This window comes from Cynara cardunculus (assembly GCF_001531365.2).
Source record: "Cynara cardunculus var. scolymus isolate 2C chromosome LG 9, CcrdV1, whole genome shotgun sequence".
Taxonomy (NCBI): Eukaryota; Viridiplantae; Streptophyta; class Magnoliopsida; order Asterales; family Asteraceae; genus Cynara; species Cynara cardunculus.
The window spans coordinates 2739492-2758885 of record NC_037536.1 but is presented as its reverse complement, the minus strand read 5'-3'; the positions used below and the strand labels follow the sequence as shown (position 1 = coordinate 2758885).

General features: G+C 34.5%; 1 protein-coding gene across 6 annotated transcripts; it reads right to left on the bottom strand.

Annotated features, from left to right (window-relative positions):
* Positions 1-1861: 1861 nt before the first annotated feature.
* Positions 1862-18739, bottom strand: LOC112517923 (protein HESO1-like). Of its 6 annotated transcripts, XM_025125344.1 has the most exons (13): positions 18638-18739; positions 13271-13399; positions 12867-13002; positions 10445-10474; positions 8246-8434; positions 7871-8047; positions 6398-6582; positions 5380-5475; positions 4853-4898; positions 3941-4047; positions 3538-3639; positions 2793-3417; positions 1862-2173 (listed from the first exon to the last, which is right to left on the bottom strand). In XM_025125344.1, exons 3-13 carry the CDS (start codon positions 12883-12885, stop codon positions 2139-2141), a joined length of 1611 nt encoding a protein of 536 aa, XP_024981112.1. In that variant the 5' UTR covers positions 12886-13002; positions 13271-13399; positions 18638-18739; the 3' UTR covers positions 1862-2138. The 6 variants fall into 6 exon arrangements, with proteins under 6 accessions (XP_024981112.1, XP_024981111.1, XP_024981116.1 ...); XM_025125343.1 differs by lacking the exon at positions 13271-13399; XM_025125348.1 differs by lacking the exon at positions 13271-13399 and having other exon boundaries at positions 8246-8319.
* Between the last annotated feature and the right edge of the window lie 655 nt (positions 18740-19394).

Below are 19394 nucleotides of genomic sequence, written 5' to 3'. Positions count from 1 at the left end.
AAATCAATCTTATCAATTGATCTTGAAATTTGTGGCTAAGATCATTTATGACATAAAATGTAAATAACTACACACATATACAAGATAACATAAGTAAACAATGTTAACAGGAGGTATTTTGGGAAAAGATTTTAACTACCCATTAATGAAATTGGTAATTACTCTCGTCATTGAATCGAAACCGACAACAAGACCCCTAACACCATATTCTTCTACAACTTTTTTTAGTTCATGGTTCATGTGTGAACAAGTATTCAATATTTATGGGAATTGTTCATGTGTGAACAAGTGTTCATGGTTCATAAACACATGCCTAAATTTATTATATGAACAGAATAACACATTATGCAGATTCAATATGAATAATTTTTTACAAATATTGAACCTATTGTAAACGAATATTCTAATCACATCTCCATATATGTGAACACGTACTATGCAGACATAGTTCTCCACATTTATGAATACATATTATGCCCACATAGTTGATATATCAATAATTATCCTAATTATATTTTAGAGTTTTTATATTTAAAATAAGATGTTTATCTTGTATTTGATTATGTTTATCTACAGTTAGTTACACGAATTTAAAAATAGAGCTTTAATAAATTGTACTTATGTAAAATTTACTTGTAATTTTGAATTTTAAATAATATGCACTTCATGCATAAAAAATGGTTTTTAAGAGTTTTCATCAGATGCTTTATAATATAGTATAGATAACCTTAAATGGGATTTTAATTAAATCTATGACCTAATTAATATGATCTTTTAATAGGCTAGGAAGGTCATAGATTTTATTAAAATCTCAATTTTAAAAACATTCTGCCACATACCAAAAGGTTATGAATTTAATTAATTCTCATTTAGAATTATCTACCACTTGGTTTAAAAAAAAGCGCATAATGCGCTGTGATGTGCGATGCGCTGTGATGCGCTGAAGAAAACGCATCAAAGGGTCTGATGCGTTGCGATTCCATGATGCGCTCGCATCACCTACGCATCACACGATGCGTGCATCACTTATGCATCAACGCATCATGTATGCTGCATTTTTGGGCTCCCTTTTGCAGTTTTTAGTTGGGCTTTTTAGTTGAACTTCTTAGTTAAGTAAAATAGAACGTGAGACTGTGAGAGACCTAATAGAAGAAGCCGACATCGAAGAAGTAGAAGTCGCACTGTGAGAGACCTAGCATCACATATCAATTAAAACGTGGCGTGAGTTGTTGTCGATACTCGACAACCAGCAAAGAAGTAGAAAACGAACTTCTTAAGATTCTAATGCCACTTTTTTAACTACTTTATGTTATAAATGAAGTATTTTGATAGGTAAGTATTTTTACGGTAGAAATTGATACGTAGAATTAATTTATGAATATTTTGTGAATATCGGGCGCATCACGTGCGTGATGCGAGCGCATAAGCATCACGCATCGGCTTCTGGGACCCTTAATGCATCGGACCGCATCGCGCTTTTTAAAACCAAGATCTACCAATATAATGGAATCACACACTCGGTGGATCGATCTTATAAAACATTTATCTATCTAACAATCCTAAACATTACGATATACCAAAGCCTTGAACAGTGATCAAATAAGAAAACATTCACATATGAATTCTCACTAAACTCGCATGTAAAAACACGTGATTATGCACGACCTAAGTAATCGCATGTGATTAGGCTATTCTACCATTCTCTTATTTTAACCATGATCTCATCTAATCCTCCCTCGTAAGACTTGTTTAATATAAGACAACAAATATATGGTGATCTTTAGTGGTTATGCATACATTGCTTCAAAATGTGATAGACCCTCTAATTAATTGGCTAGGCTAGTAATTAACCCCTCATTAAATGGTTTATGTAATTTTTGGATTCAAAAACTGCTAGTGTGGTTCGATACAGATGGTGTCGCTGTTATCAGCTCAAAACTCAATGCTTAGCTTATGAGTTATCAATTAATCAAACACTGGAATTTTGACACCATAAAACACTACTATAAACAACTATCACTAGCATTGCTACCAGAAAATTAAATATGAACGAACCTGATGTAGCAACTCTACAAAAACCATGCACATGTGAAATCTGGTTGGCCGTTCTGCACACATCCTCGTTTGGAACTTGAGTCTCAACGAAATGGTGGACCATGCATGGATGAATTTCCTGTAGGGAAAAAAAGTTACAAGACTACCACCACCAGTTAAACCAAACAAACCGTGTCTTCGAGTCAAAGAAACCCCGCATATGACCCGTGTAGAAACGAGGAGTCCTCGTGGACAAACATCATCTTTGTGAAGGAAACTTTAAGTCATTGTATCTACTTTCAAATTTGATGGGTAAGAGTCATGATTGTGTTTTAATTTAGAAAAAAAAATAAAAAATAGAATAATAATAGAACTAAGGGGCTTTTTACCAAATGCTTATCGGGTAAGTGCTCACCAGGTGTCACTTACATTACCAAGTGAGCAATGCAAGAACTTAGAATCTTACTGGATAAGTGAAAGAGAAGACTCTTACCCGGTTTTGCCTATCAAAAAATATTTGGATTCTTTACTAAAAGCATGAGCTATAACCTGCAAGCATTACCAAACCATACAAGCCCATTATAACCCACCCATAGGTGGGTTCTAGGAGGGTGGGAAGTATGCAGCGTTGTCCTCTACCCAGAGAGTGTCAAAGAGTAGAGTGGCTGTTTCGAATCCGACAATCAGCCATCATTGAATACTAAAATTAGTGCTTATGCAGTTTTGGTTTTATTAACTCGGTGTTGCATAATAATTACCAGCTGGAGGGTGTAGAAGTGTTCTTCCCCAAGGGTCCTTTGCAGGCTGCATCTCTTGTGACCTTTTACGCGGGTTGTGCATGGAAGCAGCTCCATGGGTCCCACCCCAGCCAACAGTAGATGCACCTCCCCAGCCTTGACTCCACCCAGGTCCTCCATAAGCTGATCCCCAACCTTGGGTTCTTTGCACACCCTCTGCAGCCCTCATTCTTTTGGTTGACTGATGGTCAAACGGCTGCTCCACCCATGAAGTATCCGGGCCTGTAGTCATGGATCGACGTTGTGTTCCATCCCAGTAGCCCAACGAAGGTGGCCTTGTTGCCCAACCTTGAGTAGCTCTTGGTTCCAACACACGGTTAGGAGCCATAACGTGCCGATTTGTTCCCAAGTTTTCTCTGCGTTTCAAGATCGTTACTGGCTGTACATTTGGCTTTGCATGAACAGGATGATGGAGAGTTTTATCAATGCCAAACAACGCTCTTTTTAACTCTGATTCTTGGATTTCACCACTCATGAAGGAAGCAAGATTACGAATGGTAAGGTGTATGCACTTGTAGATTTCTTCGACTTCCGATTTCCCTACAGCCCTGGCGACATTTTGGGTTCGGTCTGTGAAATCCTCAACCTGTAGAGTTGTAGCGGAATCATAAGCGGCCACTTTAAGATCCTTGATAAAATTTAAATCAAAAAATGTAAATAAAGTAAATACTTCAGCAACATGACATGTTACAATGGTTGTACTTACACTCATGCTGGCTATTTTAGTATCCCATGTTTTAGATGTCCAATGTGCTTGATATGGACTCGCACAAAGACCTTTGGGCCAAAGCTTTTCGACAGATGCTAGCTGCAACCAATTAAAGTATGAAACTACAATATTTAAGCATGTAAAATAACAAGTTTTTTGGTCAAATGACCTGATAGTTTTTTTTTTTAAATCCACGACCTTCCAGGTTTCCACAAGTTTTAAGAATGCCGCTGCTTAATTGGAAAAATGTCTTTTCCTTACGCAAGAATGACTAGAAACTTGTCAGAAGGTCAAGGATTTAAAAAATAATGGTTAAAAGGTCATTCAACTAATAAAACAAGACGCTTGCTGTAAAAAGTAGTGGATGTTGGTTGCCAACAAGGTTATTCAACGATATTACCTGGATTAAAAATGATACGAACAGTTCACCTAATGATTCTGTATTTCTTACACCGTAGTTCTGGAAGTTTCTAACTGATTTCTTCACAGAAGCAAGATCCTCGCCATCTACAAAATTCTCATGCCAAAATAAAGGCTAAAGAGCATGAGTACCTCAATAAAGAAAACTGATTTACTCTTAATAATGTGTACAAGGAGATGGAAAAAGACATGCAAAGATTCAAAAATGTATTACTTTGTTCCATCTGTGATATATACAAGAATTTCCTTTCGGAAATGTCTCAAAATAAATACATCTCTTTTTCAGGAAAAGTTCTAAAACCCGAAATTACTTCTATACCCATTAATAGTCACTACATACAAAATATCAGTATCATTGGCTTTGATCCAATAGAATCCACAATATTGTCACCAATGAGAGGTATTACAAATATTTGACCAATAATCAATATTTTAGGATGGAAGGAATACCCCTTATAGACCATATAATCCGTTAAAAAGAAAAATTCATAAGCATTTCACATTTTGACAAATTTTCAAACAATGGTTGCGATTCTTTCCATGGTTGCCGATACAAATTGTTAATGATATAGGTTACTTTACATCTTATTTTATATTTAATAAATTATTAGACTTATTAGTAGAAAAAATAAAATAAAATAAACAGAATAAGACTAAAATACAACTCATTAGAAATTAACATCCGTTAAAGAGCCCGCTAAATCTTCTATTGTATTATCATTATGAACACTAAATCATTTGACTAAAAGTTTGCAAAATTTACACAATGGAATGCGCATGTTAAAACAATGTATGCATGACCAATAAAAATTACCACATTTATTCAGTTTTGCATACACAAATTTCATATTATTCAATCAGTTCTAGTACTTAACTATAGTCTTGCCGTTACCTTTTAGAATGGCAGAAAATGGAGGTAAAATGGGAGGCTCACGAGTCTGCAACCAAAGCACGGTAATAAGGCAGTATTGCATAATTATAGAATAAAATAAATAACAAACAAAAAGATGATAGCAATGGGCCAAGGCTTCTTGGTTTCAAAAGAACAATTCCAGCACAATTTTGATCAGCCGTTTGTGAAAGAGTTCATATTCAACTTTTGCATGTCAAATGAGATTATAAACGCTAACATTATTATTAAAAAATTACACTATTAACAAAATTGCACAAATTTGGCGTACAATACCCGAATGCCAAATGGTGCCTTTAAACATGCATTATGGATGGAGCCTGGAGAGACAACTTTTTGTACTTTAAGACATGCACAAATTGTGTGTGGTAAGTAGTAACTACTAATAAGTTCTTTTCTTGTAATAAGAATCGGTTGAGCAAAAATAAAAAAATACAATCACCTATAAAAGTTTATCAAGAGTTGAGAGGATAAAAAATAGTAATTCTCTTTCTTTTTCTGTACCATACCTGCAGATGAAATGCAACCAATAATATTATCGATAAAGAGTTCAATGTTCGATCTTTTGAGCTATTAATGTTATGTGCTTTTGCCCAGGCTTTCATCTGCATAGATAAATATAATTCAAAGATATATAAGAATATAGACACACAACAAATGAAGCCGTATTGCAAAATAAAATATTTTAAGCAAACATAAGTATGCCCTATACATTTATGAATTATTGCATTCGTATTAGCCAGTTTTCTTGCATTTTCTGCTCTCATGCTCATTTACCCTATGATCATGGAAAAAGACAAAAATAAAATAAAAAAGGAGAACGAAATAAAATGAATGGAATAGACTTATCGAGTGTCTATCCTTGTTAAACCATCCTAATTAGAAACCAAGTGTCGGTTTCTTTGAATCAGAGTTTTTCCCAAGTCCCAATACCAACCTTCACGAATCACTATTTTCAACTTTTTAGAACACCTATCGGAAAACCAAAAAAAGCATGCAATAATCATGATGATCTAAGTTATGATAAGGAATGCAAGTCCAAATTGCCAAAGCGCAAAATCAGGATGAACCAACCCATATTGATCAGCCCCGCTTGGTTTTTCTAGGATAGCACAGTTATTTATGATTAACAATCTTGTATTTTTTAACAATTTCATTGCTAAACTAAACCAATGTTATTTATGATCAACAGCAGTCCTGTTTTATATATACCAAAAAAGGAAACCATAACTTTTTGTAATACCATTTCATCATTATCTTGTATTAAAATCTTTTATGAAACTAATACAAGTCAATTTTGCTTATAATAAATAAGAAATTATTTAAACCATGGAACCAAACCAAACTGACTGGTTTGGTTCAGTCTAAAAATGTAGGTTCTCGAAAGGCATGGTTCCTTCATGGTTTTAGCTAAAACCGACCCAACAAAACCGCTTACACTTCTAGTTAAGATACGAGAGCCGAGGCCATGTTTTATTAAAGTTAACAAAGTCTATAACTCTACTGGAGCAATTGATATAAACGTACCAAGAAACTTAGCTTTTGAAACCTTTCATCTATCGAAGTAATGAAACGAATAATAGCGGACTTCGAAATTCCATCCCTGTTTTCTACTGAAAGGTCACATTCGACACCGGTTCCAGCATCAACAACCTTGAGGATTGGCACCTTAGCACTCATGATGGGTTGGACACCACGAACATGACCTCCATCTATAGCACAAAAGGTCATAAACAAGTAGCACATATAATACGTAAGCCATGTAATATATATAAGTTCTTAGAAATGCATTTACTGCCACCTTGCTTGGTGAACTATATCTTATTTCATCATACATCAAGATTGAATGTTGACATGCACCAAAATCGGTTACGACTGTATAAGTTTATACAGGGTGTGTATGCATTTGGTACTCAAGCCAGGGACGGGACAAAACAAGAAACTTGTCCATGTTTGGCAAGACATTTAAACTGGGAAGACACATGATTGAGTAGGACATAAATGCATTGTTTAAATGAGACAAGATTGTAAATTACCAAACTAGCCATGTCAAACTAACACCCTAAAACCTCGCACAATTCTTTCATCCGCCTACCTCACTTTAATCGCATCTCGTCTAGTCCTGTCTGCATACCAAATGCACCCATGAGGACCGGGTTGTGATGTGGCTCATAATAAATCATTTATTTAAACACAAAACTCCGTCTAGTTGTTTATTGATGTTGTTGGGTATATGCTTTGATTGGTTAAACAAAAAAAAACACACACCCCTCTTATGAGACATGAAGAGGTTACCAAGTGATGGTGGTGCCATTGGGCCAACAATGTTTGCTTTTAATTGGAAAAAGGCATGTTTGAAGAGCCTTTGGCTGGTTTGTTACACAAATAGTGTTTACGGATAGCCTCACCACAAGGCACATATGGGTCGGACCTACAATTGGCTCACTCCACAAGCCCTATTCAATCATTCATCATGCAGGATATATTTTTCTCCAGAAATTACCATGTTGACGTTCTAACTTACAATTACATGTTTCTATAACAAGCAGCATCATAGACTTTAAGTAAACTAGAAAAAAATGATGATAATGGAGATATTGTATGATTTATATCTGTGTTTTTACGCACATAACTATCATTTGCTATGAATTGCAAAGCCTTGAATATAGTAATCCAATGGTGGATTTCAAAACTTTATTTAGTTATATATTCACTTCAAATTTCCAAACATAAAGTAGTTTTTAAAATACATACAATGAAAAATGAGAGATTATTCAGTAGGCAAATGAAGGCTCTATTCATCCAAAGTGCTGGTAAGAATATGCAAATTCTTGTAACTGAACCCTAAAATAAGTGACAGAGTTAAGAGCATAAAGCAATAGACGCATGCTTATTGAGATGATAAGATTTCATAATTGTAACGAGTATTAAGATATCTGGATCCCAAAAAATGAAAATTTAATAAACAAAATGCAAAGACTGGTATAAATAAAAGTTTACTTTGAAGTGCATAGAACTTTCTTGCAAACTTCCGAAGTGTCTTAATCTTCTGATCTCGAGGGAACACAAGTGAACTACTTCTGAAGTTGATGGAGAGATCTAGATCACTACCGGTGGTAAAAAGGTCCATCGAGAAAGAACCAAATGCCTCGACAACAGGGAAACCAGTAGAATTGCCTGCATTAGAGACAAATAGATTTACCACTTCTAGAGTATGGAAATAGTTGAATCACATGAAAATCGACTCCTCATGTTTAACCAAACAAGTCAAGTTCAATTAAGAAACAATTACTTGCTATAGTGAATATAGAAGCTTTTGTTTGCATACAAGTAATTGAAATTGAAAGTAATAGTAGAGTAGGCGGGAGAGGATACCATATATTTCCTTTGCTATTTCATTAAAAACTCGAATCAGATCTTTCCGATGTTCATATTCACTTGGCTTGGGCCTACGAATTACATAAGCATCATTAAGTAGTTTCCCTAGTACAAGTAATTGCTCCCGTTTCACGATAATCCTCTGCAATTCCTTTAATTCAAACTTCTCTGCTTTCTTTAAGAGGACTGAAATCAAAGGCATATCAGCAAAAGAATTATTAACTAAAAAATATAAGCCGGCTCATTAAGGGAAAAATAATGGCTACACATTATAATATCTGGGGAACAAATTTTACCTTGCATCTTACAAAATTTCAAACATAGAAATTTGATTAAAATATCATTACTAAATCTAATATTTCAACAAGCCCATGAACAATTCATTTGGTTTGATCTACAACTGGTTAATCTTTTCAGCTATTCTCTCTTGTACCTACTGAAAAACAGTCCAGTAGGTAAACCTTACGATGCATAGTGAAACTTATAGAATCAAAATTGGATTTTAGATGAACAAAGATGCACATGGAAGCAACTATGGATTAGTTCCCCACATATTATTGTATGCATGTAGCTTCTTTAAACCTATTTAAAGTTTACATGGAATATATTTTGGACTATATAGTTCCCCAAAAGAAAGCTTCAAGTACTTCAGATCTATCATTAAAAAAGGATAGGTTGAGAAGGACGTTGCAGATCGCATAAAGGCGTTGGCTAGAGAGGAGGACAGCAACAAGAGTTTTGTGCGACACATAAGTTCCATTAAAGCTTAATGGTTAAAGCTAAAGGGAAAATTATATAAAAGCGAAAATTATATAGAATGACCATCAAACCAACTATATCGTATGAGCTGGAGTGTTAGGCAATGAAGAAAGCACAAGAGTTAACAATAGGAGTCTCATAAAAGAGGACGTTGACACTTGTGACAGACCTCAGAACCAACGAATACCAAGGATTTTGAGACTGGAGAAACCTGAGAACCAACGAATACCTTCTTCAGGTATCTCAATTGAAATCCCATAAGGCTTTTTTGGCAAAAAAACCTTATTAGGCTAGGGTCCCTTACTATATCTAATCGTGGGTACAAAAGTGATTCATGGTAATCAAAGGGTCCATTCCTTTTTTGCCTTCATACGTAAAAATAGCGAAATTGCTATCTATTATATTGCTCCTTTTTAGATCAAAAACTCCGAACAAAGAAGCTATAAGTAATGAAACTATGAATCTTATGGAGAGTTCGATCTTGGCTTAGAATGAACTTTGTTGGCATACTTCCAAAAGCGAGAGAAACCCCATCCCTCCCTTTCCTTTTTTTCACCCCCATGTCGCCACGATTTTCCCGATCTAAATCAAGCAAGTTCTACATGAAGAAGATTTGGCTCAATGGGTTTTATCAGATACGAGTAGGGCAAAACTATGTTGGATAGGATACCAAGTGAGGTGTTTCTAGCTAAGCTATGGTTGAGTCTAAATCGGACAAACAAAGAGGGGGAAGATTGAGGTAGTTTGGGTGTGTCCGTAAGAGACTGCACTCATCACCCATTAGGAGGGTGGAGAGAATCACAATCAAAGGGTGAGGAGGCAAGGTAGGCTGAGGAGAACCTGGAATGAGCGGTTGAGGTTGAATATGGAGGTGTAAGTATTTCTTAGAGGGCATGATCTTAGATAAGAGTTCTTAGAGGCAGTGGATTAGGATAGTGAATTACTTGTAGTAATGCAATGTAGAGGGTGAGTTTCGGTGAGGGTTGGTACCTTTTGATAGAAAGAATAGTTTCTTTGGTAGCTAGATAGATAGGCTCTTGGCTTTCTATTTTCATTTTGTCTTAAAAAGTTCCAAATGTGTGGCTTATAGTTGTGCTTACTATATCTTCTACCAAACCTTTCTTGCAAGCCATGAGAAAACAACCTCAATTCACTTACCCCTTCAGACCCTACCTCCAAACGGAAAATACTAGGTTTGTTTGGTTTGGTTTTATATATCGATAAATATTCACTAGGCAACGCCATTATATGTGTTAAACATTACATGACTTCAGAGATTGAAAAAGATGGTTCTTATACAAACTCCTCATACTTCCTTTTTTTCTCGAACACGTCGTGAAGAGAAGATTTGAGAACGTGAGACTATATTTGACCAACCAAAAGAAGTAGAAATAAGTTAAAAACAAAATGTTGAAAGATGCATGAAACCTCACATACCCTGCCAATCCTCTTCCTCATCATAAGGTCCTGTAAAACCAAATAAAATAAAAGTATAACAAACAGTCAAGTGTTTTGGACGCCTGACATATAGAATAGATCAAAACCATGTGACCCAGAAAAACCTTTATCATATACCATAAAGAATGTTGTTAAAAGAAGCATGATTTTTTACATATCCTTACATTTGCTTATGTTATTTTCATAGATTTCTAAAAGGTTATATGAATAAAAAAACCAAGCATTCTAAATATACATGTAACAAAATCAGTGTAACATAGTTGAAATATGACATTAAAGAAGAAAAAGGTAAAACTATTGAAGCATAAATATATGAAGTGTTAAATTTGAATTTAGCATAAAGAAAGAAAAAAAAAAGACCACAAACATGATGATAGCTTTCCCAATACCCGGGAAAAAGAAAAAAATCATAAAAGTATATTTAGGAAAAGGAGAAGACTTATAGTACATAAAGCGACAGAGAAAAAAAATAATAGGTAGATAGGAGAGGGAGCACCAAGCCCAAAAAGAAGTATAAAATTACGGGACACTAAGAAGAGAAAACACAAATACAATTCGTTCTCTCTTTTTACATTATTCCACCTCATTCTCCCATTCAAAGACGTCCACTTTTCCCATCATTAGCTTTCCTTCACAATATGTGACCGGTTATCTGCCATGTTCCTTGGTGCCCCTCCTTGATATCAGTATGGTGTGAACAGGAAACAAACAACTTGGCTAAAAGCCATCTAATGGCTGCTGGGGTAATAGTTTATTTGGTATTTACTTTTTTAACTAATGTTTAATTAAATGGTTTGCTTGCATATACCTGCCATAACTAGCATTAAGAAGGGTTAAAATTATATTTACTTCTTAAGGGTACATCATCTCAATTCCCAATTGTGATTAGGGTTCTGCTCCCTATATGAAGTAATGAAATGTCAAGTTATCATCATCTATTCTATTATGAACCAAGTGATTGAAAAAACCGGTAATTCTTTTTGACTATGTGATTCAATCTTAAGTCCATCTTTCAGGAGATCCTACTCATCCTACGGTCCCTAGTTCAGTACCTTCAAACTTTAGTAATTTTCCTGTCTAAAATTTCTTGTTTTCTTTATCATTGTTGTTCCACATCACAATGCATTTAAAAATCTTAAAACAGCCTTGACTACCTTGTCATTTATTAAAAATGAGGCAAGTATAGACTATGAATATACTACCCGAGTCAATTAAAGACTGTGTAAGGGGAATTAGTACAACTTTCAAGACAAAAAGAACTCTAATTCAATTGAAGACTGACATTTTCAGGCATAAATAACCCTAAAGTAACTCACAATTTCTCAAAATCAATAGCAAAATGATCCATCTGCAGCTCCACAGATTTCAACGAAAAACCAAGAATCAGATTATCATATTTTCTGCATTGTCTCACCTAAAACCTATGTAGGCTTGGCGCCATAAATTTCTAATAAAATAGCCTTGGGTGCGACTCTCATTGGAGAGTCCACAAGCATGAGGTGAACTCTATGGCTACATAATCATGCCCGTCCGGCAAACTTTTTCTTATCCAAAGAAAAAAAAACAAGCAAAGTAAATAAGGGAACAAATACATGTGCACCATCACTATCTGACTAGATCAGCAATATAACGGAAGCTGAAGAACCAATTAACATTGGGAAAATGTTCAGCAACTAAACTTATGCATCAATGAGTCAATACTTCAACGGGGTAGACAACAGTAGGTTCACCATGAAGTTGCTATATCAGCAGGCTCCTAATATCACAAGTGCAAAAAAAAGCTAAAAAAGCATCTTCACTTGTTTTTCAGGTAATATATGAGCATTGCAGGTTTTTCGCTTCTTTGTCAAGCTTTCGAGTTAATTCCAGTAGACTTATTAGAGGGTCCCATTGGCGTGCACCCAGTGCAGATGAAGCGAAGGGCATCGATTATCTATTTAGACGAACGAAGAATAAGCACAGCTTGGATTAGGCTATAGAGTTAAATATGTGAATGTAAAGTGGCCATCCTTCCAATCCTTGTTTTTCGGATAGAATTAAAAGATTAAAGAGTAAACAAGCAGTTCATATTTTGGACACCCTCCTGTCATCCGAGGCGTGATGGAAAAGATTGTAATGAAGATGGGATCATGCAAAACTCTCAAAAGTTTTTCAAAAGATGACTCCCAGCCATTGTCAGAGATGTTTAAGCCAAAAAAATTCGCAAATTATCTGCCAAGCAGGTGGTCACCCTGAGATTAGTCGGCTCGCATAGCGGGTTTGATATCCAGGTTAATCAAAAAAAATTCGCAAATTATGCCTTGATAATGTCATTTTCCTGATAACTTCTCATCTCCAGTCTGCCAATTAATGTTGGCAAATATAGAAGCAGATGAGATCAAATGAAAGGTTAGTCACTCACCCTTTTCTCGCAACGCCATGATGGTGCCTTCAAGAATTAACAATTGAATAGATTAAGAATAAAATCAATAGGTAATTCCAATAATTTAATGTCGATGACAAGCTCCTCCAATTCTTGATGATGTGATAGAGAAAACCTGCAATGAAAAGTGAATTAGTGTATTATGCCCAATCAAACTATGACATAATAAATTAAAGGACAAACTACAAGTGTAAGAATAAAATAAAATAAAAGCACCATCACCATGATAGAGAGATCTAGATTTTCTAAGGTGGGTTGGGTAGGGGTAAACTAAATTTTTAGCATTCGATAGTGAACTGACACGAGACTAAATCTTGAACTCCTTCACTTGAAGTTTAGAACACAAACTTCCTCATAAATAAATAATTTATAAGAGTGCATACCCTATCCAGTTCACAGTCCAAACTCTGAAACCGAATTCCAGTAGCAAGCAAGGCATGTGGAGAGACTAGATGACTTCAAGTAGTAAGAAAATCCATCGTGAAAGACAAAACTTCTCAACATCAAAACAACTGGTAGAAAAAGTAGCGGAATTTAGCATTACTCATACTTTTGTAGCTTAAGGTAATAGTCCCCACATTCTAGACAATATAGTAGTCCACTCTCACTATATGAGAATCTACCGTTTTGTAGAAGTTATAAAATGAGGGTGTCCACTTTTACAATTTAGGGGGCAACATATGTATGAGATGGGAAAATCACTCTTAAATAGGCTAAAATAATTCAACTGCCTTATAACAGTTTCCATAATGATTTGGGCTGAAAGTATCCATTTATTTGTTGAGTGGCAAATGTAAAGGGTATCGAATAATCTAGGACCAGTTTGTACAGTTTATCTTTTTTAAAGCAAATTCAATTATACGCTAATCATTTTCTAAACAATATATGTGAACCATGGCATTCCTTCAAGAGGCTTTGCATCTCACTATTTGGTACACATTTCTCAGAATCTGGTCATGCTCCATTTTAAGTATTGTCTGCTATCATGATGAAATATTTTGAAATGCTGCCCATTTAGCACATGAGGCTTAAGTCCGCAAGTAAAAAAGTGGCAATGTCAGCATACCAAGAGGCACTTCCTTCATGATGCTGCCATTTGACATGTGTCTATATTCTTATAATTCTTATAACTATATTTATCTATGCAGATGAAAGCCTGGGCAAAAGCACATGATATTAACAGCTCAAATGATCAAACTCTCAATTCTTTATCCATAACATTATTGGTTGCATTTCATCCATATGGTATCGAAAAGGAAAGAGGATTACTATTTTTTACCTTCTGTACTCTTGATGAAGTTTTTAAGTTCATTGTATTTTTTATTTTATTTTTTGCCCAAACCAATGTTTATTACGACAAAAGAAGCATATTAGATGTTACTTTTGTGCATGTCTTAAAATACAAAAACTTGTACCTCACCACCCAGTGCATGTTTTAAGGCACCATTTGGGCATTTGGGTACTGTAGACCAAATTTGATGGTGTAATTTTTTATTTATTTATATCTTTAGTGTTAACATCATCTCATTTGACATGCAAAAGTTGAATATGAACTCTGACAAATGGCTGAGCAAAACTATATTAGAATTATCCTTTTTTTCTATTATTTTTTGTGAAAAGGAGACTTTGTACGAAAACTTTCCTTGATTCCTTCTCAAACCTTGTGAAACCAAGAAGCTTTGGCGCACTACTATCATCTTTTTGTTTGTTGCATGATTTTCTTTCTTTAGGGTGCATTTGGCATGCAGACTACATGGGACAGGATGGGACAAAAAAAATAGTCCCATGTTTGGCATGCCATAAACAAAAAATACATAGGACAAGATGGGATGAACTGTTCCGTCTTATTGTTGTTCTTTGGTTGCAGACTCAAGATCCCCCTATATTACCTTCTTTTTCAGCCAGACTAAAAGGTAACACCAAGACTCTTGTTAAGAATGTAAAACTAATTAAATAATATGAAACTTGTGCTATACAAAACTACAAATATGTGGCGTGTTCCATTGCTTAAGAGTTGCAAACATTTGACTCTATGCTTTGACTACAGTTGAATGATGTACTGATCTTAAATGATAATACAGTAGAGGATTTAGTGGATAGTTGACAATATCATCGACAATTTGTATTGGCAACCATTGACAGAAACGTAACCAGTGTTTGAAAATTTGACAAAATGTGATATGTTGCAATTAGTACAGTCATCCCTGGAAGCTTAAAAGATTTAACCCAAAGGTCTCTGCCAATAAAGGGTATCATAGAATCCAGGGACAATTTGTATAGTTTATCTTTTTTTTAAGCAAGTACAATTATACGTTAATCATTTTCTTAAACAACTTGAAAGAATCACTTAGATTTCAAATTAAAGCAGTCCCTTAGATCTAAACAAACAATACATGATAAAAGATGATGACTATAGGTTAAGTAAAAGTTATTTCATTTTATGGTCTTTCAGAAGAAAAGACGATTACAATCATACAAGAATCCAAAAAAATAATTGTTTACTTTAAGGAACAAAAGGAATTCTACATTTGTCTATGTTATTTCCATTTCTCATTTCTAATTCCTTTTAGTTTCCAAATGACATAAATTATATATATATAGATATTTATCACATTGAAAATCCTTGACCAGAATTAGAATATACTTAGGAGTCAAGTATAGAAATTGTCCATAGGCTAGTTTTTAATTTGCCTTTTTCGTCCCTTCTGTCATTTGTACTGGTAAGAGAGTGCAATTGAATAATTTATTCTCCAAACAGGTCAAACATCCTATTATTGTTAGTTTATTCCATTAAATAGATCATGTGCAATCTACATGCCTACTTAAAAGCGCAATGTAATCTTTCTATATCTACCTCTTTATTATTCTGTCCAATATTGATTTTCACTATCTTTGTGTCGATATTTCTACCCACACTCCTTCCTACAACCCTACTTCAAAAATTTAATCTCAAAAGTGTTTTCATTTTTTTATCTCAAAGGTACACAAATATGATGCTCCTAAAGTTGATGGAAAAATCTAGATCACATCCGGTAGTATGAAGATCCATCAAGAAAGAACAAAGTTCCTCAACAATAGTGCAACATGCATGCAGGATTACCTAGATTAGAAACAGATAGATTTATCATATATGCAAAAACCTCACATACCCTACCAATTATGACATACGTAAACCTATTGTTTCTGATCTAAGTAATGCTGCTAGTTGTCCCGTTATTGAGCAGCTTTTTTCTTTCTTCATGTATCTTTTTACTTCAGAAAGTAATGTACATCCTAATAACTGGAAAATTAAAGCACCTTGAAAACTTTAAAGAAAGTTCTGTGCACTTCAAAGTAAACGTTAACATATACTACTATTTGCGCAGTAGTTATTAAGTTTCAGTTTAAAGATCCACATATCCTGCAGCTCATTACAATTATGGAACCGTATAATCTCAATAAGCATGTAACTACTAGTGTTTTACTGAGTTCATCACTTGCTTAAGGGTAAGGTTGCATAAAGCCTTGCCTTTATATAAGCATCTTCAATTAATAGTGCCTTTCTTTGCTCACCAAGTAATATTCCTATTTTTCAATATATATTTAAAAAATATTGTGGGGTTTAGATGTTTGACAAAAAATACATAACTATATTACCTTTTCAAATTTACCCTTCAATTACTATATTCACACCAGATATATTTATGTGCATATAAGTATGTGTCATGCCAATATCATCCTCTTTCCCTAATTTACCATGACGGAGTTCTGGTTGTTATACATAATTCCTTTTAAACCTGTTGTCAATTACTACCATAAGACCATGCACCTGAGCATTTTTCTTCTGCAATACCAACAAAACTAGGCTAACCGGCTCTAGGTGTCACCTACCACCACTGTTCCATTTAGAGATTATAACCCCCTTTCTAGAAATCTTGTTAACCCAATGAAGCTGTGACCTAATCTCATAGATACCCATACAAGAGTTGAGAATGTTGGAAGGGCTTGGCAAGACAGATGTCGGTCTAAAGACAATTATGTTTCATTGAGAAACATGAGGTTGCATGATGTTGGAATAAAGTCAAAACAAGCAGTTGTCTTCTTGTTGTTAAGAAAACGGTTGCCCATGTTGATTGTTTGGGTAAAGTAGGCACGAGTGACATTTTTGTGCTCTACCAAATTATATTAAGTTCAAATTTCTTCCCATTCAATAATGGTTCATTCTTTCCCTATATGTTCAATTTATATCATAGACAAATACAGGAATGCAAAGCAGGGTATGCATTGTTTATTGACTACAACAAATGTAACATACAACTCAAAATAATAACAGGCTGTTTACAAAACAATGAAGACAACACATATGCCCAAAATAACTTTACAGTTAGTCTCTTCGAGTCTTCATATGTTGGAGGCAATTTAGAATATCATTGTTATTATATGTAGACTCATTCTCACTTCAAGTCAAACGATCGATTGATGATGAAGAATCACAATTTGGGTTTTTTGAACATTAACATACCAATCCAATGTCTCTCCTTTTTTCTTGCTTTTGATTAATCGCTTCATTCCCATTCATCATAGATTTATTTTGTAAAAGTAAAAACAAATATAGAAATATGTTGATTCACGTAATTAACACATGAAAACATACCAAGTTACTATCCGTATGACAAGTGACGACAAAGAGCAATTATTGAGCATGTAGTTATAGAGAATATGCATGTCGTTACTAGCCATATAACAAAGAACAACAAAGAGTGAACTGTATAATAAACCATGGGTTATATTAAAATAAAGTATGAAAGAGATGAAGAACTGCAAGTCCAGCCAATTACAGGAGCCCATTGAACAATGTGTACACAATTGGTCATACATGTTATGTTAGCATTGTGCATTGTACTCTAATTAATGATAGGTTCAATCATGAGTGGATCTAGGTTTGGGTGGTAGGGGGCAGTTGCCCCAGTAAAAGAAGACAACAAAATTGAGACTTTCTGTCTTGTAATCTTAAATTTTATTTTCCCCCCAACATGTTGACAATTTTGGAGATCCGCTGTCCAGTTAATCAAAAAATTTGTTTATTAAGTTAGGGTCTACCGGAAAATCGATTTATTTTTTGTTAGTTGGTAATTGTTACGGTTTATACACTCCCAAACTTCAACTAGGAAGTCTTCCTCATCCTCATGAATACTGACAAGAAGGATAAAAAGGGTGTTGGGTTCCTATACATCAAACAGACCCGACCTAATATCTTTGGCCCGTGACTTGTTAAAACCAGTGTTCCAAGATGCGTTAACGTGAGCTAGATAGACGGTTAAGTGACCAAAATTTAAATTGCGCCCCCCATCAACAAAAATTCTAGATCGGCCCCCGGGTTCAATTTTAAGTTGTGATGATTGACAGTCATTTGGTTTGGCGGTTTAGCAAATATGCTTACAAAACCGCACCCCAACTGTTTGTTAATATGCCAATCATAAGTTAGAATGTTATATTTGACTCTAAATCGCTCCCAACCATTGTATATGCGTAAATCAACCAATCTTTAGCGTCTTCCTATAGCAAACAATCAAAATCAGGGTCTCAATCTATCATACAAAGGCCTAAGAAAAGCAGGTTTAGTGAGAGTTGTGTAACCTAATTGTACACCATAAACACAAGAAGAAACCAAGAAACCAAGAAACCAAGAATGACGTTGGTCGGATTGATCAATTAAACTGGAATGCAAAGTAGAGAATCAATTAAAAAATGAAAAACCCTAATTTAGTTACCGCTTACGAGGCTCGACCAGAGAAATTCACTCCCGTATTGCTGTTCAGAAGCATCTAATGACGAGTGGTCGAGCCATCGATGGTTGAGGCACCAAAAGAGAGAGAGAGAGAGAGAGAGAGAGAGAGAGAGTCTTCTTCACAGGATGGTTTGGGTTTTAAGGATTTGAGATTGTGGCGACGTCAAAAACCTTAAAAAACAATTTCATTTCCAGGTCAAAGCTTTGTCGGTTTGTACCAATCCAATCACCCTAAAAAAAAAAAAAAACTAAAAGTCAATTAATACTGAATCTATACTGCCCTGTAAATCACATTTATGAAAAATTGTTAAAAACAACTTTGAATGTACAAAGTATTGTTTTTTTTATACATAAAACTTTAAAAGTCTTAATTATAACTAGAATGTTATTCGTATAAGGTAACGAGATACATTTTTTTTTAATATTTTGTTTTAATTTTTGTCTGTTGATATAAATATGATTTACGTGGCTTTGAGAAAGATAATGTTTTTACTTTTAATAAAAATAATTTTGAAAAAATATATCGATATTAATATCAAATTAACTATTTAAAAGTTCTTGTTTTTTATATAATTGTTTAATTCATTTTTTATTACTAGAAGGGTACTCGCACAATGCAGCGAGATAAATCTTGATTTTAGTATTTCATATTATTTTTTATCTCAGTCGATGTTATAATATGGTCTTATGTGATTTTGAAAAAACAATGATGTTTTTATTTTTTTAATTCAATTTTTTAT